General features: G+C 39.8%; 1 protein-coding gene and 1 long non-coding RNA gene across 2 annotated transcripts in view; both read left to right on the forward strand.

Annotated features, from left to right (window-relative positions):
* LOC133558980 (uncharacterized) overlaps positions 1–27,607 on the forward strand; it is a 153,459-nt gene that overhangs the window by 66,358 nt on the left and 59,494 nt on the right. The window lies entirely within an intron of this gene.
* sfrp5 (secreted frizzled-related protein 5) overlaps positions 11,742–27,607 on the forward strand; it is a 70,547-nt gene continuing 54,681 nt past the window's right edge. Inside the window, 5 exon segments of the mRNA XM_061910220.1 lie at positions 11,742–12,179; positions 12,182–12,235; positions 12,237–12,302; positions 12,304–12,361; positions 12,364–12,588. Coding sequence (XP_061766204.1) covers positions 12,036–12,179; positions 12,182–12,235; positions 12,237–12,302; positions 12,304–12,361; positions 12,364–12,588 — 547 coding nt within the window. The 5' untranslated portion in view covers positions 11,742–12,035.

Below are 27,607 nucleotides of genomic sequence, written 5' to 3' on the forward strand. Positions count from 1 at the left end.
AAAGTTTCACAACAAAGAAACACCGGCTGTGTTTGGGTTGCTAAAGGCAGCTGCAATCCACCGCTTTCCACCAACAGCATTCTTCTTTATAGTCTCCATTATCAATTAAACAAATTGCAAAAGATTCAGCAACACAGATGTCCAAAATACTGTGTAATTATGCGATAAAAAGAGACAAATTTTAGCCGTAAGTGGTGCTGGGCTAATATGTCCGCTACAACCTGACGTTTTCAACAAAAAACTCCGCGGGAAATTTAAAATTGTAATTTAGTAAACTAAAAAGGCCATATTGGCATGTGTTGCAATGTTAATATTTCATCATTGATATATAAACTATCAGACTGCGTGGTCGCTAGTAGTGGCTTTCAGTAGGCCTTTAAAATACCATAGTTCCTTAAATTTACAAATGAGTATGATAAAAGTGTTACAATCTGGCTTGTGTAGTGTTGGTCTGGACCCCAGGAAACAGAGGAGGCAGGGGAAGTGCAGGTAAAATTGATCGAGTAACAAAAAACAAGATTTAGTGCAGCAGGGAAGTGCACATGAAGTATAGGGAAAGCGATGCACGTTTTTTATTACAAAACAAATGAAGGAAAGCAATATTGATGCAAAAAAGTCAAACAACTTGCAAAGCATCCTGATTGGCAACCAGGAACAAGTGTGTCCTATGTATATGTATACACATATACATATATACAAGTTGGGAAATTGTGTTAGATGTAAATATAAACAGAATACAATGATATGCAAATCATTTTCAACCCATATTCAGTTGAATATATATATATATATATACACATCAATATATATATATATATACACACACATAAATACGTATACATATATATATATATATATATATATATATATACATATATATATACATACATCTATATATATATAGATGTATATGTATATATATACATATATATACACACATATATATATATACACATATATATACACACATATATATATACACATGTATATATAGACACACACATATATATATATATACACACATATATATATACATATATATATACATACACATATATATATATATATATACACACATATATATACACACACATATATATATACACATATATATACACACACATATACATATACATATATATATACTGTATTTCAAGGACAATAATGCGCATATAACATGACATGAGTTGGTGGTTCTTTGGTCAAAATGTTGCATACATTTAAAGATCATATTCAAGCCATTTTCTGACAGTCGCTTGCAGATGCGCCGTTTTGTGGGCGGTCTTATTTATGCGGCTCACCTTCGGCAGCGTCTTCTCCCCGTCATCTTAGTTGAAGCGGTGTAGCGTGCAAGGACGGGAGTGTAAGGAGTGCCAAAAGGGGCGTGGCGCAGTGGAAGAGTGGCCGTGCGCAACCCAAGGGTCCCTGGTTCAAATCCCACCTAGTACCAACCTCGTCACGTCCGTTGTGTCCTGAGCAAGACACTTCACCCTTGCTCCTGATGGGTGCTGGTTGGCGCCTTGCATGGCAGCTCCCTCCATCAGTGTGTGAATGTGTGTGTGAATGGGTAAATGTGGAAGTAGTGTCAAAGCGCTTTGAGTACCTTGAAGGTAGAAAAGCGCTATACAAGTACAACCCATGTATCATTTAAAAGATGGAGCTAACTGTTTTAATGACATTAAGACTTTACTTCAATCAATAATGGAGCAGCATCTCCTCATCCGGAAAAAACAATACCGGAAAAGTGTTCCGTGAAAAAAAGTTCGACCGGTACTTTAATAACTATAGTTCCTTGGGTGAATAATGTAAACTCACTACACCGGTATGTTTTAGCGCTTTCATAGCGAGTTTACTGACCGATAAAAGTAAGAACTTTACACTAGTTTATATTAGAAATGTCAACAGCGGAGGATGAATTTCCCATAACAAGAAGATAGAGAAAAAGAAGAACCTTACTGACTACGGTGTTGGCGAGCGACTACAAAGGCGGACGCACGCAATTTTTTACGTTTTATGCAGATCCCAAATACAGATCAGCAGGTACCAGAATAATAATATTGCAAAACAAAACCTTATACTAATAATATTACTAATAATAATAATTTCCCTCCGGGTACTCCGGCTTCCTCCCACCTCCAAAGACATGCACCTGGGGATAGGTTGATTGGCAACACTAAATTGGCCCTAGTGTGTGAATGTGAGTGTGAATGTTGTCTGTCTATCTGTGTTGGCCCTGCGATGAGGTGGCGACTTGTCCAGGGTGTACCCCGCCTTCCGCCCCGATTGTAGCTGAGATAGGTGCCAGCGCCCCCGCCACCAGAAAGGGAATAAGCGGTAGAAAATGGATGGATAATAATAATACTTGTATGTTAAAGCACATCAAACAGTGCAGCATACACTTATCTCTTATGTGTGACTGCCATCTACTGGCCACACTTATCATTACACCATGTACCAAATGAAATTGCTTTGATTTGGGTAAGCTCGACTAAACTTATTCCTTACATCAGGCGCACCGGGTTCTAAGGCGCAATGTCGAGTTTTGTGGAAGAAAAAAGATTTTAAGTGCGCCTTATAGTCCGGAAAATACGGTCTATATATCTGTTTGTTAAACATATTTAACATTGTGTTCATGTTTAAGTTTTTTCTAAACAAACATGTATTGCATCAATGTGGACCAGTACTCCTTTTGTGTTATTTTAAGATGGAATTACTCCTGTGAAAAGAAAACTCCTTTTCTGCTGAGTGTGCATAATACTTTGTCAGTCGAATGTTTCATCGTGTTTTTTATAACATCTAACTGCCAAGAAAAAAATGTTAATCAGATTAAAAGTGATGATGGATGAATCCACATTGCATTTTTTTGGGTGTGTATTTGTTTATATTTTATCGAATAAATGAACTGTCTGCGTTCTTTCGGAGCCATTGTATCTCCTGCACAATCTTTTGTTTATTTTAGTATCTATTATGTATTTTTGCTGGGTAATTTCCACGAGCAGTACGTGCATTAATGCTGCTTTCTCGGTGAAATGTTTCCTTGCTGCAGTTTGATCATTTACATGAAGCTATTACAGCAGAGAAAGCCTCCGTGATCGAAAGCGAGATAGTGAGGTCGCTCTGCTTGCAATGAAAGTGGACATTTGCCTTTCATTTGCCGCCCAAGTGAAAATATTTGTTTGCATCACTGGTGTGGAAGAGAAAGACCCAAAATCCGACCCCATTGTGCGCCTGCAGACCCTCTCTTAACAAACCAGCCATTTTCAAGCAGCATTTTTTTTTCCCCACCCACTCAAATATTTTTCCACACCAATGCCGTACAAAAAAAAAAAATGTGTTCACATGAAAAAACTTGCCGTCGAACGCACATAGCGAAGCCACAGGTGGCAAGACAATGAGCCATTTTGGTTGGCCCACGCCGGCCAATCACAAGCCTGACGAAAGTCACATCCAGAAAAGACACAATGGCAGCACGTGAAATGAAAGGAGGTCAAGTGGAATGATAGCAGAGGACTAAAAAGTGAGATGGGGCTAAAAGACAAATAATAGATTAGATTAGATTAGATTAGATTAGATAGTACTTTATTCATTCCGTCAGGAGAGTTCCTTCAGGAAAATTACAATTTTCAGCACAATCCCATTCAAGATCAGACAAACATTACAGGGAGACAGAACAGGATCGCTGACGGGTCTGCCGGTTTCCAGCGCCCCTTACAAAAAAAGATGAGATACAGGTAAACAAGGGGAGGGGGTGGGGGGGGGGGGGGATAAAAGATTAAAATGAAATTTAAAAAAAAAAAAAAAAATCGGTCTTAGCCTGGGCCTTGGAGAGGGGGTGCAGACTGAGGCCAAGGGGAAAAAAAAAAAAAACAACAACTCATAGCCCATAGAACACATCCCTCTTCCATGTGTGTAAGAGGGAAACATCAAATATCAAAGAACACAGAGGACATAAAAGACATTAAAGCAGCAGATACAACCAGACACTTCTACATACAGCTATATTTTCATAGTTTGGCCAGGGGTGCGACTTATACTCGGGAGCGACTTACAGTGAAAGTATTTAGTCAGCCACCGATTGTGCAAGTTCTCCCACTTAAAATGATGACAGAGGTCTGTCATTTTCATCATAGGGACACTTCGACTGTGAGAGACAGAATGTGAAAAAAAATCCAGGAATTCACATTGTAGGAATTTTTTGTAGGGATTTTTTTCAAGTCCCGAGTCAAGGTCCCAAAGTCAAGACTGGAAAGTCTCACGTCAAGTCGCGGCTGTGTTGGAGCCACTATGGATTGAACTTTCACAGTATCATGTTAGACCCGCTCGACATCCATTGCTTTCGGTCCCCTAGAGGACACTAGTGATTTAGGGCTATATAAGTAAACATTGATTGATTGATTGATTGATCTCTAGTACTTACATTCACGTCTCGCCCGTGCCAACTTTCCTTTGCCTTCTGGGAAAACAAACCCCATAGTCCATAGTCCTGACAGAATCAGAGCATGATCCTTCGTAATAGAAGTCTTTCATCTCCGTAATATCGCTAAAATTCGCTCCATTTTGTCCACTAAAGACGCCGAGATCATTATCCATGCGTTTGTTACGTCTCGTCTCGATTACTGTAACGTATTATTTTCGGGTCTCCCCATGTCTAGCATTAAAAGATTACAGTTGGTACAAAATGCGGCTGCTAGACTTTTGACAAGAACAAGAAAGTTTGATCACATTACGCCTGTACTGGCTCACCTGCACTGGCTTCCTGTGCACTTAAGATGTGACTTTAAGGTTTTACTACTTACGTATAAAATACTACACGGTCTAGCTCCATCCTATCTTGCCGATTGTATTGTACCATATGTCCCGGCAAGAAATCTGCGATTCCTAGAGCTCGAAAAAAGTCTGCGGGCTATAGAGCGTTTTCCGTTCGGGCTCCAGTACTCTGGAATGCCCTCCCGGTAACAGTTTGAGATGCTACCTCAGTAGAAGCATTTAAGTCTCACCTTAAAACTCATCTGTATACTTTGGCCTTTAAATAGACCTCCTTTTTAGACCAGTTGATCTGCCGCTTCTTTTCTTTCTCCTATGTCCCCCCTCCCTTGTGGAGGGGGTCCGGTCCGATGACCATGGATGAAGTACTGGCTGTCCAGAGTCGAGACCCAGGATGGACCGCTCGTCGGGACCCAGGATGGACCGCTCGCCTGTATCGGTTGGGGACATCTCTACGCTGCTGATCCGCTTGAGATGGTTTCCTGTGGACGGGACTCTCGCGGCTGTGTTGGAGCCACTATGGATTGAACTTTCACAGTATCATGTTAGACCCGCTCGACATCCATTGCTTTCGGTCCCTAGAGGGGGGGGGGGGGGGTTGCCCACATCTGAGGTCCTCTCCAAGGTTTCTCATAGTCAGCATTGTCACTGGCGTCCCACTGGGTGTGAATTCTCCCTGCCCACTGGGTGTGAGTTTTCCTTGCCCTTTTGTGGGTTCTTCCGAGGATGTCGTAGTCGTAATGATTTGTGCAGTCCTTTGAGACATTTGTGATTTGGGGGCTATATAAATAAACATTGATTGATTGATTGAAGTCTCAAGTCCTGTATTTTGTGTTTTCAGTCATTTCAAGTCCTTTTAACCACAGACTTATATATTTACACAGATTGTGTATGCTTTTAAAACGCTGTATTTATTTGTAACAAACATCGTAAAATTTTGGTGGAAAAAATGAGACAGAAAAGGAAGTGGCATAAAAACACGTCTTAGAAAGTCGGAGAAAGTTATACATCTAAACCAGGGGTCGGGAACCTTTTTGGCTGAGAGAGCCAAAATCCAAATATTTTTAAAATGTATTTCCGTAAGAGCCATATAATATTTTTTTCAACACTAAACACAACTTAACGCGTGCATTTTTTAAGTAAGACCAACATTTGTAGAGTATAACAGGTCTCTTATTTTTTGTAATAACATTGTTATTCTGAAGCTAACTGTGGAGGGGGCGTGGCATGCGGGCCTGCAGCGAAGCGGGTGTGCCAGGACCGTAGATGGCCCACCTGGGCCTTGTATCTAATCACCTGTCGCTCTGTTATACGCAGCAGCCAGTAAGAGAGACGGGGTTGGGGCTGGAGCCAGAGCGCGAGCGAGAAAGAAAGAGAAAAGGCAATTGCTGGAAAGCAACCGAGAGTCTTATTTAAAAATAAAACAATATTTAAACCCTGAAACAGGCTCTCATGTCGGTGCTTGGTGGTCTGAAGAACCCCCAGGATTGCAAGCCCCACATTAACCAATAATAAATAAATAACTTCTAACCATTATGCAACTTCTTCAACAGGTGCAGTAGAAAATGAATGAATGTTTTATAGTTTGAACGTTATTTTTAACACTGTGATTACACGTGGAATTATTCATTACTCATCGTGCTAAGCAATGTCAGCTCAGATTTATCCAAGAGCCAGATGGAGACATCAAAAGAGCCACATCTGGCTCGCGAGAAAATTTGTTCCGTACCCCTGATCCAAACAAACTACGGTAGAGTTCAAGGACCGCCAAAATTGGTAGGACAAAACGGTGCTCACCAAATACTCGAATCAATGAAGCATGTTTAATGTAAACAGTAGGGATGTGGGGAAAAAATCGATTCAAATTTGAATCACCATTCTCACGTTGTGCGATTCAGATTCGATTCTTATTTTAAATATATATATATATATATATATATTTTAATTAATCCAACAAAAACAATACACAGCCAATACCATAACAATGCAATCCAATTCCAAAACCAAACCTGACCCAGCAACACTCACAACAGAAACACAAACACGACACAGAACAAACCAAAAGTAGTGAAACAAAAATTAATATTTTCAACAACAGTATCAATATTAGTTATAATGTCAGCATAGCAGTGATTAAAAATCCCTCATTGAGATTATCATTAGACAATAATAAAAAATAAAAAAAAGAACAATGGAGTCACAGTGGCTTACACTTGCATCGCATCTCATAAGCTTGACAACACACCGTGTCCAATATTTTCACAAAGATCAAATAAGTCGTATTTTTGGTTCGTTTAATAGTTTAAAAAAAATTTACATTATTGCAATCAGTTGATAAAACATTGTCCTTTACAATTATAAAAGCTTTTTACAAAAATCTACTACTCTGCTAGCATCTCAGCAGACTGGGGTAGATCCTGCTGAAATCCTATGTATTGAATGAATACAGAATCCTTTTTAATCGGGAAAAATCGTTTTTGAATCGAGAATCGTGTTGAATTGAAAAAAAAAATCGATTTAGAATCGAATCGTGACCACAAGAATCGATATTGAATCGAATCGTGGGACACCCAAAGATTCGCAGCCTTGGTAAACAGTGTGCTTTCTTTTATTTTTATTTTTTATTATTTTTTTTTCTGCGTATTTATTGGTTGTTTTGCTACATACTTTTTTTTATTTTTATTTTTGTCCTGTCCAGCTTCTCAGGCAAATCATATAGTTGATGTAGATATATGTATATATATATGTATATATATATATGTATATATATATATATATATATATATATATATACATATATATATACATGTATATATATATGTATATATATATATATGTATATATAATATATATATATATATATATATATATATATATATATATATATATATATATATATATATATATATATATAAATATATATATGTCTTGATTGGATTATCCAGAGAATAGTGCTCGATACCGTGGTAGAGCGCAATATGTAGGTGTGGGAAAAATCACAAGACTACTTCATCTCTACAGAACTGTTTCATGAGGGGTTCCCTCAATCATCAGGAGATTAAAATCTCCTGAAATTAAAATCTCCTGATGATTGAGGGAACCCCTCATGAAACAGTTCTGTAGAGATAAAGTAGTCTTGTGATTTTTCCCACACCTACATATATATATATATATGTATATATATATGTGTATATATATGTATGTATATATATATATTTATGTATATATATATATACATATATATATATATATATATATATATATGTTTATGTATATATATATGTATGTATATATATATATATATATATATATATATATATATATAATATTTGCAAAAACTAACAACGGTTTCCAGTTCGAACGTTAAATATCTTGTCTTTGCAGTCTATTCATTTGAACATAGGTTGAAAAGGATTTGCAAATCATTGTATTCTCTTTTTATTTACGATTTACACAATGTGCCAACTTCACTGGTTTTGGTATTTGTATTATTTGATATTTTAACGTGTTTTAAAATGTATTTAATTATTTTAGATTATCCGTCAAACTCACCCATCAAAATCAGTGGGCGGGGCCTACATACATCTCATCCAATGATTGCTTTGGTCTGAAGCCTACAACTTTTGGAAGTGTTTCCAAACTTAGCGGCTGAGAGGAATATAATCGTCCTTTTTCAAAACTTGGTGGTAGATATTTTATGTGTTATGGATTTGATATTGTATCTCTCTACCGAGGATGTCGTTGTAGTTTGTGTTGTGGTTTGTACGGCCCTTTGAGACACTAGTGATTTAGGGCTATATAAATAATCATTGATTGATGTAGATGCCCATATCGGCTGTTCAGATTTACTTTACAAAAGGGAAGTGTAGGATACTTCTCTTGTTGCCTTATTTGAATTTGACTTTATTAAATGTATTTATATTATCATTTGGTGCAGCCAGGCCGGAGCAGGAGGGGATAGAAAGAGAAAAAAAAAGAAGACAGAGGGGGAAATTGTGGGGATAAGAGGGGGGATTATACAGAGAGAAAAAAACAACATCAGCAAATACAACAATAACAACAACAATAGAACAACACCAGCACATACAAATATGATCGTAAAAGTGATAGCAAATAAGCAGTGAGTGAAATAAATAAGCAGTTAGTGAAATAAATAATACTTTTTTTTTTTTTTTTTTTCCCTTGGCCTCAGTCTGCACCCCCACTCCAGGGCCCAGGCTAGGACCGATTTTTTTTAATTTTATGTTAATCTTCTATTCTTTTCTTCCCCCCGCCCCCCATGTTTACCTGTATGTCATCTTTTTTGTAAGGGGCGCTGGAAGCCGGCAGACCCGTCAGCGATCCTGTTCTGTCTCCCTGTAATGTTTGTCTGATCTTGAATGGGATTGTGCTGAAAATTGTAATTTTCCTGAAGGAACTCTCCTGACGGAATAAATAAAGTACTATCTAATGAGCATTTTTACACTAAAACTGGAGCAATATAAATACCAATAGAAAAAGTGCTATTGACCATGAACAAAACCAATAGTTTACTTCTATTATCAACAATAAAGTTGTTCAAATGCAACAATACGTATACATAACGATAGCTAGAAAGATAATAAAAAATAAATAAATAAATGACGAAAAAAAAGAAGGAATACCGAAAGATGAAAGGGAGGAGAGAGGGCCAACCTATATTAATCTTGTAGATTGTTATAGTAACAATGGTTTAAGCTCTGTCAATATGCCTTGTGTTACCCACTGTGCTTTATAACTATTAGGGAGGTTTGGGTCACGCTTGTCCTTGTCAATGCCAAATTTCTTCCCCCTACAAAAACCTTCCCCCCGGAAGACATTTGGCGTTAATGCTTGAAGGACCCCAATGAGGGTGGAAGGACCTTAAAGCAGCCCACACAGCTGCCTGTTTTAAAAGCATTACAATTGGCTCGATTGTCATTGGTGAAAAATAACGGTGAGGAAAAAATATTAGCATTCAATCTATTTTTGCTTGGCTAATTTTGCAGCTGTAACCCTTAAGAGTCATATAACTTGGTATTGTTCCGGTGTCATTGGGGTCCTTCAGGCATTGGAGGGGCTTCCGGGGGGAAGGTTTTTGTAGGGGGAAGAAATTTGCGTGACATCCTCCTACAAAAGCCATATTAAAACAAAAAATATGTTTTTTCCCCATCATCTTTTTCCATTTTTCATATATTTTTGAAAAAGCGCCGTAATATCTCCGTAATATCGCTAAAATTCGCTCCATTTTGTCCACTAAATTATCCATGCGTTTGTTACGCCTCGTCTCGATTACTGTAACGTATAATTTTCGGGTCTCCCCATGTCTAGCATTAAAAGATTACAGTTGGTACAAAATGCGGCTGCTAGACTTTTGACAAGAACAAGAAAGTTTGATCACATTACGCCTGTACTGGCTCACCTGCACTGGCTTCCTGTGCACTTAAGATGTGACTTTAAGGTTTTTACTACTTACGTATAAAATACTACACGGTCTAGCTCCATCCTATCTTGCCGATTGTACTGTACCATATCTGCGTTCAAAGACTCCGGCTTATTAGTGATTCCTAGAGCCCAAAAAAAGTCTGCGGACTATAGAGCGTTTTCGTTCGGGCTCCAGTACTCTGGAATGCCCTCCCGGTAACAGTTCGAGATGCTACCTCAGTAGAAACATTTAAGTCTCACCTTAAAACTCATCTGTATACTCTAGCCTTTAAATAGACCTCCTTTTTAAACCAGTTGATCTGCCGCTTCTTTTCTTTTTTCTCCTATGTCCCCCCCCTTCCTTGTGGAGGGGGTCCGGTCCGATGACCATGGATGAAGTACTGGCTGTCCAGAGTCGAGACCCAGGATGGACCGCTCGCCTGTGTATCGGTTGGGGACATCTCTACGCTGCTGATCCGCCTCCGCTTTGGATGGTTTTCCTGTGGACGGGACTCTCGCTGCTGTCTTGGATCCGCTTTGAATTGAACTCTCGCGGCTGTGTTGGAGCCACTATGGATTGAACATTCACGGTATCATGTTAGACCCGCTCGACATCCATTGCTTTCGGTCCCCTAGAGGGGGGGGTTGCCCACATCTGAGGTCCTCTCCAAGGTTTTCTCATAGTCAGCATTGTCACTAGGCGTCCCACTGGGTGAGAATTCTCCCTGCCCACTGGGTGTGAGTTTTCCTTGCCCTTTTGTGGGTTCTTCCGAGGACGTCGTAGTCGTAATGATTTGTGCAGTCCTTTGAGACATTTGTGATTTGGGGCTAAATAAATAAGCATTGATTGATTGATTGAGAGTGAAGTGAAGTGAGTTTATTTATATAGCGCTTTTCTCTAGTGACTCAAAGCGCTTTACATAGTGAAACCCAATATCTAAGTTACATTTAAACCAGTGTGGGTGGCACTGGGAGCAGGTGGGTAAAGTGTCTTGCCCAAGGACACAACGGCAGTGACTAGGATGGCGGAAGCGGGGAATTGAACCTGCAACCCTCAAGTCGCTGGCACGGCCACTCTACCAACCGAGCTATACCGCCCCTAGGAGAGAGAGCCACTAGGGCGGCGCTAAAAAGAAAGATGATGGAACACATTGTGTCATCGCATAAAGGACGACAAGCCAAAGGGTGGCAACCAAGTTATGGAAAGTGCCTTCACCAGATCATAAAATGATGTTTCCCCATGCAGAAATGCATGGATTTAACGTCCTTTTTCAGAAAAACATGTGCAATGCAAGTGGATTTGTCATGTGTGCAGCATTGCGAAACAGGTATGATGACCAATCGGGTGACAATCAGCGTAATGATTGTTGGAGAAGAAGAGAAGTGCAGCTGGAACAACTTGCAAAGAGCTTTTTTCTCCCTCTTGTTCCAGAGGAGGGGTTTGCTGGCGGATCAGGGTCAGGGAGGGCTGTTCCGAATGCCAGTGGGAACCTCCTCCTGGGCCCCCATTGGCCGAGGAGGCTGTGAGCGAGTCCCGGGGAGGCCATTAGGAAGGTGAGTGGACTGCAGGAGGGGGGTCAGCTATACCACTGCCTCTTAAAGCCTTGGGGCTGATCATTAGAGCCTCATAGTGATACCGAGAGGAGGGGAGGGCATTTTTGCAACTTTTCAACTCGGCAGTGTGCGTTCACCCTCCCTTGACTCATTTACCTGGGGCCCTCACACACATTCACAGAGAGGTGCACAGACGGGGGATTAAGCATTTTCCATTTTTGGAAGAAAGAGGATTACGTGGTGTGCACTTTTTTTGGGGATACGATCCTTGAGTGGTTGGAGTCAGACAGAAAGGCATGGCACAGGGACAAAAGAGCCCCAGGTGGGCATTGACCCAGCGCCCCTTCCGCTTGGCGCTGGGCCTGTGGCTCCTGCACCTCCTGGCTAGTGTCTCGGCAGCGGACGAGTACGACTACTACAGCTGGCAGTCGGACAACTTTCCCACAGCGGCCGCTTCTACACCAAGCAGCCGCAGTGCGTGGACATCCCGGCCGACCCTGCGCCTGTGTCACAACGTGGGCTACAAGAAGATGAGGCTGCCCAACCTGCTGGACCACGAGACCCATGCCGGAGGTCAAGCAGCAGGCCGGCAGCTGGGTGCCGCTGCTGGCCAAACGCTGCCACGCGACACCCAGGTCTTCTTGTGCTCGCTGTTTGCGCCCGTGTGCCTGGACCGGCCCATCTACCCGTGCCGCTCGCTGTGCGAGGCCGTCAGGGACAGCTGCGCCCCCGTGATGGAGACGTACGGCTTCCCCTGGCCGGAGATGCTGACGTGCGACAAGTTCCCCATCGACAACGACCTGTGCATCCCCATGCAGTTCACGGGCAACCACGCCACCCAGCCGCCAGGTACGCAGCCGAACACCGTTCAACATGTCCGAAAAGGAGTAGGAAGAAAGCCAGAGAAATTTAAGCCTTTCACTTCTCCATTTCCAGCAGTTACGGATAGCACACAATGGCAAATGTGTGATCAAAAAGGTAATAGTTATGAAATATTTTGTGAAACAATACTATACTATATATATGGGGCGGGGGGGCGGGGGGGGGGGTACTAGGGGGGACAGGGGATGCAAAACAATAACAGTGCAATACGTTTTTATAACATGGTCACTACTGCCTACTTTGTCTTGTTATATTCTTATTTTACTTTTTGTAATATTTCTCTATTTTGTTTGCATTTAAACCCCCATTATTTACTTTTAACTTTTTTTTTTTTAAATTGATCTCAACTCTGTACACTGCTGCTGGAATTTTAATTTTCCCGAAGGAACTCTCCTGAAGGAATCAATAAAGTACTATCCATCTATTTATATAGAGATGCCAAATATTGGTCATAATAAAAACATTAAAATAAAATAATGACACCTGTGACTGATAGAGAATATAATTAAGGGCCACATTGCAAATAGGGGTGCCTTCAGAGGGCCACGTGTAACAGTGAATATATATATATATATATATATATATATATATATATATATATATATATATATATATATATATATATATATATCCATCCATCCATCCATTTTCTACCGCTTATTCCCTTTTGGGGTCGCGGGGGGCGCTGGCGCCTATCTCAGCTACAATCGGGCGGAAGGCGGGGTAAACCCTGGACAAGTCGCCACCTCATCGCAGGGCCAACACAGATAGACAGACAACATTCACACTCACATTCACACACTAGGGCCAATTTAGTGTTGCCAATCAACCTATCCCCAGGTGCATGTCTTTGGATCCATTTTCTCCAGAAAATGGATGGATATATATTAGAGCTGTGAATCTTTGGGTGTCCCTCGATTTGATATCGATTCTTGGGGTCACGATTCGATAATATATCAATCAATCAATCAATGTTTATATATATATATATATATATATATATATATATATATATATATATATATACATACATAAGACTAGCCTTGTTACACTATTCACATAATAAAAGATGTACTGATCAAAATAAGTTGTCTAATAGTTGATGAACCCCTGACTCCCACAAAAAATGCTTGGAATATTGTGTTGCATGATCAGATAATATTAAAGTTATAAATATATATATATACATATATATATATACAGTGCAGGCCAATCGTTTGGACACACCTTCTCATTCAATGCGTTTTCTTTATTTTCATGGACTATTTACATTTTTTGGATTGTCACTGAAGGCATCAAAACTATGACTTAACAAAACTTGACAAAAAAAAAGGTGAAATAACTGAAATCATGTTTTTAAACGAGTTTCTTCCAAAATAGCCACCCTTTGCACATTGTTGGCATTCTCTGGATGAGCTTCAAGAAGGTAGTCACCTGAAATAGTTTTCACTTCACAGGTGTGCTTGAAGCTCATGGAGAGGATGCCAAGAGTGTGCAAAGCGGTAATCAGAGCAAAGGGTGGCTATTTTGAAGAGACTAGAATATAAAAAAAAAATGTCAGTTATTTCACATTTTTTTGGTTAAGTACATAACTCCTCATGTGTTCATTCACAGTTTGATGCCTTCTAAATTGTAAATAATCATGAAAATACAGAAAACGCATTGAATGAGGAGGTGTGTCTGTATATATATATATATATATATATATATATATATATATATATATATTTAAATACACAAACACACATTTTTTTTTTGTCTTGTGAAGTGAAGTGAATTATATTTATATAGCGATTTTCTCTAGTGACTCAAAGCGCTTTACATAGTGAAACCCAATATCTAAGTAACATTTAAACCAGTGTGGGCGGCACTGGGAGCAGGTGGGTAAAAGTGTTTTGCCCAAGGACACAACGGCAGTGACTAGGATGACGGAAGCGGGAATCGAACCGGCAACCCTCAAGTTGCTGGCACAGCCGCTCTACCAACCGAGCTATGCCGTCTTGTCCCCACAATTTTTTTTATTTTTGGCTTATTTTTATCCCCTTCTGCTACAACAACAATATAATTTGTCTGAGCGGCTGGACAGAAGAAATTAAAAAATAATAATAATAATTAAATAAAATACAATTTTTGGGATGCCCGAGATTGTGGATGCGGGCGGGCCCGTCGCTTGGGACCCCTGGTGAAAAACATATGCAATTGCATGTAATATATTTTTCCGTCAAAATTGAAAAATTAAATAAATTAATCAATAAAGTGACTTACATTAAATGATGTGGAGGGAAACATCTGGCCCCTTTAGGGCCTTGAGTTTGACAGCTGTGGTCTAATACATTGATATATTGGTTAACTTTTGAAAAGCCACTAAGTGCAATATATTTAGAGTTTAGGTCAAAAGTATATTTACGTTCAAATAATTTGGGCAATGCTAAAATAAACAGCTGTAAAAATAAAATAAAAACTTGCACATGGGTCCAGATTATATGTATTTGAAAAATGGTCAACATTTAAATCGTTTGCACAGATTTTATTTACAATCCCACATATATTAATGTCGAAGTTGCAATAGAAACATGCAAACATGTTCTTAAAAAGGAGTGGAAAACATTCAGAAATTTTGAATCACTGCCAACACCTTCGGCCAAAAGTGTACCGAATGTTCCCTGTAAAAAGTTAGTACATCTTTATTTATCGGCAGCTTCCCAAAAAACTATGTGTTTTTTAGTATTACGGTAGTGTAGTATTGGTGTTATTTTGTAGACTCTGGTATGGCCGTTGTTAGGATTGTGAAGCCTTGAAAGAGGGCTTCATTTCCCATGCAATTCAACAAAAGGATAAGTGTAAGTTTTGCACAAAACAGTCCAATTTGTTACAATAAGAAGCTTAACTATGATGTCAGCAGTTTGATCCTATTCTGCAACTTGGATGTATTAACCATCTGGGGCATGAATCATTTCAAAGCTGTTAAGTGCAGAATGAAAAAGTCCTCAGGGAGTTTTACTGTAAGAGTGCATAAAATAGATTTTAACTCATATGTTGTTCTACTTTTTTTTGGTCAAATCTCCTGATCAAAATAAAAAAGAGTTACGTGTCATGATTTTAACTCGTCCAATGGCCATTTGACGAATAATTTAATCTTGTATTTTTTCATTTTGAAAAGTTTGCATACCATTAAACAATATTTATTCTATTAAGTGAATTCTGAAGGGCTGTGATTACTGGGGTAAATACCAGTCCTGAATATAAATATATAGCAATAAAACACATTTTGAAGCAGTGTTTTATTTTTTTGCTGCGTCAAATCTAGACTAGACTTTATTGATCCACAAGGGAAATTGTTCCACACAGTAGCTCAGTTTCAAAGGATGAAAAGGGTACGGATGGAAAGGATAATGCATGTATTAAGTAGACTAAAAATGAACCATGGTAGGAATATAAAATGTATGTAATTTTAAAATATTATTATATACACTATATAACATATACTGATATGTTATATTATTATATTGTATCTGTATATACTATCTAACAAATCCCAAACACCATGTACAATATTACAGTATATATATATATATATATATATATATATACATGTATGTGTGTGTATATATATGTATATATATATATATACATGCATACATATATATTTATATATACGAATATATATACACACACACACACACGCACACATTTATATATATAAATGTATTATATATATATATATATATATATATATATACACACACCGACGGCCCACTGGGGTGAGTTTTTTCCTTGCCCTTATGTGGGCTCTGTACCGAGGATGTTGTTGTGGTTTGTGCAGCCCTTTGAGACACTTGTGATTTAGGGCTATATATATAAACATTGATTGATGATTGACATTATATATATATATATATATATATATATACATATATATGTGTGTCTGTGTGTATATATATATATATATATATATATATATATATATATATATATATATATATATATATATATATATATATATATATATATATATATATATATACACACAGACACACATATATATGTATATATATATATATATATATAATGTAATAAATGTAATTATATATACACATACATATATACATATATATTTATATATATATATATATATATATATATATATATATATATATATTTTTTTTTTTTTTTACTTCACATACAATAAACATCATGTATTTTATAATTCTGGAGATAAATAAGCAAAAAAATGAATGCATTTTTTTATACCCACTTAATTTTCTTAGGACTTTTTCATGCTGGCTACCATTATGGTATCGTTGATTTATGGAATCCTTTGAAATAAAAATATTAAATTCAACATGAAACACAAACATCTCATCCGTAATCACACAGCTGAAGTTACGGCCAGAAATATAACAAAAACGTACAAAAATGTACAAAAACGTCCCTAATATGCTGTAAGGGTTAATCAGCCAGCCTGCAGTTTCTTCCCCAACAAGTCCAATGTTGATGATGGATGAACTCTTCAGACAGAGAGCATATCCAGAGGAGGTCAGTGAGACGGAGAGAGGTTACAGGGCAGCGTTCTTTAACGTAAAACTGTTGAGGACGGCTCCCCGCCATCACTGCGGGCCTCAGGCCGGGACGTAAGACGGACTTTGACAGGCTGAGCCGCGGGCCGGAGACAGAGAGACTCCCGCTGCCAGATTGTGAGCCGAGTTAAGACAAATGGAGTGTTGTGTTTGACTGAAAAGGTGACAGAGTTGTATCAGTAGATGTCCATCAATCAGTCTAACAGGTGTGGAAGGAATGAGTCCATTCAATAGAAGGACACTAAGGGTACTTTCGCATCTATAGTTCTCTTTTTTTGGTCCCATGCCGCCAATGGGATGTACTGCAGATCCTCTAAACCGCAAAGAAGATGGGATGTTAATTGGGAGCGGGCAATAATTGGCTAAAGGCTGTTATTACTGAAATTGGACAACACATATTTGTTTGTAAACTTTAATAATGTTGAAGGCGCAAGAGAAAATGGAAAGGAAATATAACTGTAACTGCAATATCAGATGTATTTTATTAACATTATACACTGTATTTCCGGACCATAGGGCGCGCCGGATTATAAGGCGCACCGCCCATGAATGGTCGATTTTTTTTTTAATTTCTTTTTTCATAAATAAGGCTCACCGGATTATAAGGCGCATGAAAGGACTCATATTATTATTATTTTTTTCTAAATGTAAAACATTTCCTTGTGGTTTACATAATATGTAATGGTGGTTCTTTGGTCAAAATGTTGCATAGATTATGTTTTACAGACCATCTTCAAGCCGCTTTCTGACAGTCTCTTCCGGATGCGCTGTTTCGTGGGCGTGTTTTATTTATGTGGCTCATCTACAACAGCGTCTACTCCCCGTCATCTTTGTTGTAGCGGTGTAGCGTGCAAGGACGAGAGTGGAAGAAGTGTCAAAAGATGGAACTGTTTTAACGACATTCAGACTTTACTTAAATCAATAACGGAGCAGCATCTCCTAATCCGGAAACAATGAGTCCTGTGAAAAAACGTCCGACCGGAACTCTCTAATAACCAAAGTTCCTTGGGTGGATAATACAAACTCAATACACCGGTATGTTTTAGCGCTCTCATGGCGAGTTTACTGAGAGACATAAGTAAGAACGAGGGATGTCATGTCCGTTAATATCGGACTGCCAATAAATACTTTAAAATGTAATATCGGAAATGATCGGTATCGGTTTCAAAATTATCGGTAATTAATTCAAAAAGTAAAATGTATGACTTTTTAAAACGACGCTGTGAACACGGACATAGGGAGAAGTTCAGATCGCCAATAAACGTTAAAGGCACTGCCTTTGCATGCCGGCCCAGTCGCATAATATCTACGGCTTTTCACACACACAAGTGAATGCAAAGCATACTTGGTCAACAGCCATACAGGTCACACTGAGGGTGGCCGTATAAACAACTTTAACACTGTTACAAAAATGCTCCACACTGTGAACCCACACCAGACAAGAATGACAAACACATTTTGGGAGAACATCAGCACCGTAACACAACATAAACACAACAGACCAAATACCCAGAACCCCTTGCACCACTAACTCTTCCAGGACTCTACAATATACACCCCCTGCTACCCCCTAAACCTCGCCCCCACCACCTCAACCCTCCTCCCCCAACCTCCTCATGCTCTGAGAATGTCCCAAATTCCAAGCTGCTGTTTTGAGGTATGTTAAAAAAAAATGATGCACTTTGTGACTTCAATAATAAATATGGCCCTGCGATGAGGTGGCGACTTGTCCAAAAGGGACAAGCGGTAGGAAATGGATGGATGAAACATTAAATATGGCAGTGCCATGTTGGCATTTTTTTCCATAACTTTAGTTGATTTATTTTGGAAAACCTTGTTAAATTGTTTAATGCATTGCAACAAAATTAGGCATAATAATGTGTTAATTCCACGACTGTATAAATCAGTATCGGTTAGTATCGGTAATTAAGATTTGGACAATATGGGAATATTGGGTATTGGCAAAAAAGCCATTATCGGACATCTCTAGTAAGAACTTTACACTACTTTAATTTAGAAATGGCAACAGCGGAAGATAAATGTCCCATAACAAGAAGATAGAGAAAAAGAAGAAGCTTATCGACTGTGGTGTTGACACGGACTACAAAGGCGGACGTGCACCATTTTTCAGGATTTATGCAGATCCTGAATACAGATTAGCAGGTGCCAAAATATAAGAAAAGTTGCTTTTGCATAATATTGCGAAAGAAAACGCCAGATAATATGTCTCACCTTATACCAGGGGTGTCAAACTCAAATACAGAGTGGGCCAAAATTTTAAACGGAACAAAGCCGCGGGCCAAGGTTGAACAAAATAACCTTTTAATAGGGACCCAAACAAGCTTTGCATTAAATATTGAACAAGCAAGGCTTATATAACTTTAGTGACATGCAAAATCCAGTTTCAAATAAAAATAATAAAAAAAATATCAATGGCATATCAAATAAAATTTAAATAAAAATTGTATGCCTTTTTTTCTATTTGCAATCTTCTGAGGTAAATATCAAATTTTTTCCACAGGCTAATAGTAAATTTGAAAATAAAATAACAATAATGAATGCAGCAAACATTCAAGCCTTGAAGTAGCAATAGAAAATGCATGAATAAAACGTTAATTATTGGTCGGTTTGCTGGAAGTTTCCCGGAAGAGTTAGTGCTGCAAGGGGTTCTGGGTATTTGTTCTGTTGTGTTACGGTGCGGATGTTCACCCGAAATGTGTTTGTCATTCTTGTTTGGTGTGGGTTCACAGTGCTAAAGTTGTTTATACGGCCACCCTCAGTGTGACCTGTATGGCTGTTGACCAAGTATGCTGTGCATTCACTTGTGCGTTTGTGTGTGTGTTTGTGTAAAAGCCACAAATATTATGTGACACGCTGTTAGTATGGAGGAAAAGCGGACGTGAGGACAGGTTGTAGAGAACGCTAAAGGCAGTGCCTTAAATGCACGCCCCCAATACAGTTGTCCAGGTGGAAATCAGTAGAAATTCGGGAGAATGGTTGCCCCGGGAGATTTTCGGGAGGGGCGCTGAACTTCGGGAGTCTACCGGGAAAATTAGGAGGGTTGGCAAGTATGTGTCTTAGCGGTGAATGCGGTGTTACAGCGGCACCGACGCTGTATCACACCGGCGGGCCAGCTCTAATGCTAAATTGATATTGCCTCAAGGGCCAAATTAAATTACACGGCGGGCCAGATTTGGCCCGCGGGCCAGAGTTTGACACCCATACCTTATACAGTACACACACCATAATAATACTCGTTACTATTACTAGCTGTAATTGTTTAGAAATGAGAATTTATGTTTGTTATTTGCTTTTATAGACCACACACCCGGTGACTATCGAGGTGTTGGTTCAGCGCCGCCCCTTCTTATGCAGATCGCATGTTGTGATCCTCGGGGGCCAATTTTGCGAGTAAAATCTCAATTAACGAATGACAGGACGCTTCATATAAAATGTTACCAAACATGTATTCCTGGCCCCTTCCTGCTCTGTCACTGTGAAGGATATTTTCGCAAATTTCCCTTGGCATTGACACTGCCCCCTGGGGCACACAGCCTTAATGCCCTGGTCTTGCAAGCTTGACATACTATGCTCAATACCAGGTGGCAGCTGGGGCATAAAAGTCGATTTATTAATGTTACATGTGATATTTTGCATTCAAAATAACTGTTAATAAGGTTCAAAACATGCATTTAATTCAATTCAAGTTTGAATAGAATACATTGGTACCTTAACTTAAGAGTGACCCAAATTTAAAGGAGAATTCCACTTAATTATTATCGTTCAGAACCAGAATAAAAGACATGAGGACGGATTAATTTTTTTTCAAGCATTCCTAATATTTTTATAAACGTAAATAATAATCCTTTTACATTAAAGTCAATGGGAGCTCCACTATTTTGCCCATAATATCCATCCATCCATCGATTGCCTACCGCTTGTCCCGTTCGGAGTCACAGGGGGTGCTGGAGCCTATCTCAGCCGCATTCGGGCGGAAGGCAGCATACACCCTGGACAAGTCGCCACCTCATTACAGGGCCAACACAGATATCCAGTAAATGACTATTCAAAAAGTGCCAACAATACTCCATTTACATTTCGTGACTTGAATATTAACCAAGTATTGGTGATATTGTTATTATAAGCGCTAACGCAGACAAACTATTTATAGCGACGCCGTGATCCCTTCCGCGGGTGCCTATGTTTACATCATCGAGTAGTCCGCTGCTTTCTCGCTTCCTTGCTCCCTGTAAGTTTATTCTAGATCATAAATCCTGCATCTCACCTGGACAGAAGAACTCTGAGTAGGTATTCCAACAAGTTGGTTCACTTTGACGGCCATTTAGGATCAGACATGGGCCAGAACGACCGTTATGGTCCGTTGCCCGGATCATAGTCTGTTTACGTTTTCGAGTCACCTGTGTTTTCAGCACCTTTTGAGTTTGTGTGTTTCAGTTGCCATGGCGGCAGATTACACTCACCTGCCTCTGGTTAGTGTTCGGGACGCTCACCTGTTTCCCGGGGACTAATCAGAGAGCTATTTAGTCTATGCCCTAGCCTCACTCGGGCTGGTGGTTTTGTTCGATCCCATGCAACAAGTTACGTTCTCGTTTATGCTCCGAGTCTGTATCGTTACTAGCATCTTTTGGCTATCCTTCATGTTTTCCGTGCCGTGGGCACCGCACAGCATATTTTTGTCTGCAACTAGAATAAATAATTTCTTCTCACCTGCAAGCCGCCTCCTGACATCCCTCTGCATCTTGAAAAGACGACCTCCGGCATCACAATGCCTCAACTGCGTAACAACGACCTTTCTTTTAAGACCTTAAAGGCCTAATGAAAGCCACTACTAGCGACCACGCAGTCTGATAGTTTATATATCAATGATGAAATATTAACATTGCAACACATGCCAATACGGACGGTTTAGTTTACTAAATTGCAATTTTAAATTTCCCGCGGAGTTTCTTGTTGAAAACGTCCCGGAATGATGACGCGTATTTGTGACGTTATTGGTTGAGGGGACATACTAGCCCAGCACCACTTACGGCTAAAAGTCGCCTCTTTTCATCGCATAATTACACAGTATTTTGGACATCTGTGTTGCTGAATCTTTTGCAATTTGTTCAATTAATAATGGAGAAGTCAAAGAAGAATGCTGTTGGTGGAAAGCGGTGGATTGCAGCTGCCTTTAGCAACCGAAACACAGTGTTTCTTTGTTCGTTGTGAAGCTTTAACACAGAGCGGTCAAGCGAACATGTTTCTCTACGTCAACCAGCAAGTTTTTGGATGGGAAAATTGTGATATTAAGTCGGCTCTTACCGGAGACTTCGGTGGATTATGCAACCTCATCGTGCAGCTCAAAAAGGCAGCTGTGATCTTGGCTCCTCGGCTTCTGTCAGAGACACTGGCGTTCACCGCAGCCATCCGACTTTCAGGTATGACTTTATAATCTCACTAAAATACTAGTAACACAATAAGCATATAAGGGATTTTACAGAATTATCCTAGTAAATGTGTCTAATTACGCATGTGCTCCAGCCACAACAACCTCTCCTTACCAACTACTGCCTTTTAACAGAGCGACAGGTGATTAGACAAACACTTTCAGCTGTGTCATCCACTCACCTGTCGCCAACCTCGAAGCCGGTCCTGCCACGCCCCGCTTCGCTGCAGGTGCGCAGGCCATGCCCACCACACTTAGGTATTGGGTTTCACTATGTAAAGCGCTTTGAGTCACTTGAGAAAAGTGCTATATAAATATAATTCACTTCACTTCACATCACTAATTACACCTGAAACGCTCGCACAGCCGCCGTCGCAGTTTCTTTTTTTTTTTTGTGCTTCACTCTAACTTTCCTCATCCACGAATCTTTCATCCTCGCACAAATTAATGGAGAAATCGTCGTTTTCTCGGTCCGAATCGCTCTTGCTGCTGCTGGCTATGATTATAAATAATGTGAGGCTGTGAGGAGCCCTGCAACCCGTGACGTCACGCGCACAGCGTCTGCTACTTCCGGTACAGGCGAGGCTTTTTTATTAGCGACCAAAAGTTGCAAACTTTATCGTCGATGTTCTCTACTAAATCCTTTCAGCAAAAATATGGCATTATCGCAAAATGATCAAGTATGCCACATAGAATGGACCTGCTATCCCCGTTTAAATAAGAAAATCTCATTTCAGTAGGCCTTTAAGGGTCGTGTATGCAGAATTGCGTGGCTCCCACAGGATGCATTATAACCAGACTTTTGATTATATTTATTTAATATCTATAATGCAAAAAAAACAACTGAAAAACATCCATTGTCATGTTTTTCATAATGATTGTGAATCATAGGCAAAATAAAAAATAAAAAACTGCTGTTAATCTTTAAGAGTGTTTCCATAGAAGAGCTGTCTCTCGGCTAATTGTTATGCTGTCAGTTTGAGTTACAAGCATCTTCGCTATTAGTTGCTGTAGAAAATGTCACAGTGAACCCCGCAAAATCTGACCAAAATATCTGGATGATCTGGTCTTACTCCCTGGCATTGACTCATAGCCAGAGATTCCAACCATGGGAAGGAAGAACGTGAGAGTGAAGGACAGTGCTGAGAAGAAGTAGATATTTATTGAATTAAAGAAATAAATAATCAAACACTTGACCGAGCATGTCGCCACTTAATGAAGCAATTTAAGTGTATCCCTGCTAGTCTGCACTATACTGAAACAGAATGAGTCTAACGCCAGTCAAGGGTGATCATACTCTCCAATCCTCCCGAATTTCAGTACCCCTCCCGAAAATCTCCCGGGGAAACCAATCTCCCGATTTCCACCCAGACAACAATATTAGGGGCGTGCCTTAAAGGCAATGCCTTTAGCGTCCTCGACAACCTGTCGTCTTTTTCCTCCATATGAACAGCGTGCCGGTCCAGCCACGTAGTAAATACGGCTTACACACACACACACACACACACACACACACACACACACACACACACACACACACACACACACACACACACACACACACACACACACACACACACACACACACACACACACACTCACACACTCACACACACACAGTGTGATCAAGTGAATGCAAATATGCGCCACACTGTGAACCCACACCAAGCAAGAATGACAAACAAATTTCGGGAGAACATCCGCACCGTAACACAACATAAACCCAGCAGAACAAATAACCAGAACCCCTTGCAGCACTAACTATTCCGGGACGCTACAATATACACCCCCGCTACCACCAACCCCGCCAACCCCACCTCAAAATCCCCCCACCCCACCCCCCGAATTCTGAGCTCTTAAGGTTGGCAAGTATGAGGGTGATGCAATAATATCTTGGCTGACATTTATCCATGAAAATATGGAGAAGCTGCTAATGGTGTGTTTGACGGAGAATCAGCTGGAAGAAAATACCGTAGAATTCCACTCTCCAAGGTAAAAGCTTTACATTATTGTTACATTACTGTGAACACCGACATGGGGAGAAGTTCAGATCGCCAAGAAACGTTAAAGGCACTGCCTTTGCGTGCCGGCCCAGTCACATAATATCTACGGCTTTTCACACACACTAGTGAATGCAAGGCATACTTGGTCAACAGCCATTCAGGTCACACTGAAGGTGGCCGTATAAACAACTTTAACACTGTTACAAATATGCGCCACACTGTGAACCCACACCAAACAAGAATGACAAACAAATTTCGGGAGGACATCCGCACCGTAACACAACATAAACACAACAGAACAAATACCCAGAACCCCTTGCAGCACTAACTCTTCCGGCACGCTACAATATACACCCCCGCTACCACCAACCCCACCTAAAAATCACCCCACCTCATCTCCCGAATTCGGAGCTCTCAAGGTTGGCAAGTGTGAGGGTGATACAATATATTGGCTGACATTTATCCATGAAAATATGGAGAAGCTGCTAATGGTGTGTTTGACGGAGTATCAGCTGGAAGAAAATATGGTAGAATTCCACTCTCCAAGGTAAAAGCTCTACATTATTGTTACATTACTGTGAAAACGGACATAGGGAGAACTTCAGATCGCCAATAAACGTTTAAGGAACTGCCTTTGCGTGCCGGCCCAGTCACATAATATCTACGGCTTTTCACACACACAAGTGAATGCAAGGCATACTTGATCAACAGCCATTCAGGTCACACTGAAGGTGGCCGTATAAACAACTTTAACACTGTTACAAATATGCGCCACACAGTGAACCCACACCAAACAAGAATGACAAACACATTTCGGGAGAAAATCCGCACCGTAACACAACATAAACACAAGAGAACAAATACCCAGAACCCCTTGCAGCACTAACTCTTCCGGCACGCTACAATATACACCCCCGCTACCACCAACCCCACCTCAAAATCACCCCACCCCATCTCCCGAATTCGGAGCTCTCAAGGTTGGCAAGTATGAGGGTGATACAATAATATCTTGGCTGACATTTATCCATGAAAATATGGAGAAGCTGCTAATGGTGGGTTTGACGGAGAATCAGCTGGAAGAAAATACCGTAGAATTCCACTCTCCAGGGTAAAAGCTTTACATTATTGTTACATTACTGTGAACACGGACATAGGGAGAACTTCAGATCGCCAATAAACGTTTAAGGAACTGCCTTTGCGTGCCGGCCCAGTCACTTGATATCTACGGCTTTTCACACACACTAGTGAATGCAAGGCATACTTTATCAACAGCCATACAGGTCACACTGAAGGTGGCCGTATAAACAACTTTAACACTGATACAAATATGCGCCACACAGTGAACCCACACCAAACAAGAATGGCAAACACATTTCGGGAGAACATCCGCACCGTAACACAACATAAACACAGCAGAACAAATACCCAGAACCCCTTGCAGCACTAACTCTTCCGGCACGCTACAATATACACCCCCGCTACCACCAACCCCACCTCAAAATCACCCCACTCCATCTCCCGAATTCGGAGCTCTCAAGGTCGGCAATTGTGAGGGTGATACAATAATATCTTGGCTGAAATTTATCCATGAAAATATGGAGAAGCTGCTAATGGTGTGTTTGACGGAGAATCAGATGGAAGAAAATACCGTAGAATTCCACTCTCCAAGGTAAAAGCTCTACATTATTGTTACTTTACTTCATAAAACGACTGTAGTTGTTTGTACTGCATTCTATTGCATTGTTTTGTAAAATATGTCATGTTTAAAAGACTTGTTGCATGTTAAAATTGTGCTGTTTTTGGGGCCAAAGCACACATTTAAAGGATTTTAATTAATTTCTATGGGCGGTACTGATTTTAGATATATGTGTTTTGAGTTAAGAGCTCTTACCAAGGACCTATTAAGCTTTTAAGCTCAACTACTACTGTAGTATAAAATAGTTTTACACAAATAAAGTGTGAAAAAAATATATAGCAAAGTGGCTTTCAAAAGAATTCTGCTTCGGGTCCCATATTAGCCAGCGGCGGTTAGTTGGAGTTATTGTTAAACTGCTTATGTTACATTTTAACTGCTGCTTTCGTTCTTAATGGAGTTGAGCATTTCCCCCTTGTTACATTAAATCATTCTTTGATAATAATGATAATAATAAAACAAAAATACAGCATCGGTGACATGATTTTTGGAGAAAACTACATGGGAACCTAAAAAGGACTGAAGGGTGGGAACTGTGGAAGCAATCAAAGTGGATCAAGACCTGGTAGAAACCAAATCAGGACAATATCTTTCACTCTCATGGACAAACATATTTTGTATAAGCGGGAAAAGCTGAAAGGTGGGGATATTCAACTGAGTCGTTTGGGGGTCACATTTTCAGAAAGCTAACAACCAGGGGGCCGGATTTATTCAATATATTCCGGAGAACCAGCCTCCTTCACAGTAGACATTTGATTTTGGTCCATCAGTTTTTAAGGACTTTCTACAAAAAAAAACAACAACTAGTCAAAGATCATCTCTAAGACAATACTCTTGAGTTTTAGGAACACAAGTTTTTGGACGGAACTCACTGGCCACCAGTTGATTAGTGAAAAAGAGAGGACCTAAAATAGAACCTTGAGGAACACCACTTGTATAACTAAAGAAGCTGAATAAATGACTATTGAGTGCATTTGAAGTAAACAAGCAGTTACATAAATCAAATTACAAAAATATTAATAATGTGTAACTGCCAATAAAGAGAGGACTTAAAGGGGTGCCTTGAGGAATGCCTCAGTTATGTAAATCCCAAGTTTGGACCCCGGTGTTAAAATGTCAATGCAAGGACCTGCCAATGTGTTTACACTGGTCCAAGTTCCTCTATACCAGTGGTTCTCAACCTTTTTTCAGTGATGTACCCCCTGTGAACATTTTTTTTAACTCAAGTACCCCCTAATCAGAGCAAAAAAAATTAGGTTGGTAAAAA

This window comes from Nerophis ophidion, linkage group LG09, assembly GCF_033978795.1.
Source record: "Nerophis ophidion isolate RoL-2023_Sa linkage group LG09, RoL_Noph_v1.0, whole genome shotgun sequence".
Taxonomy (NCBI): domain Eukaryota; kingdom Metazoa; phylum Chordata; class Actinopteri; order Syngnathiformes; family Syngnathidae; genus Nerophis; species Nerophis ophidion.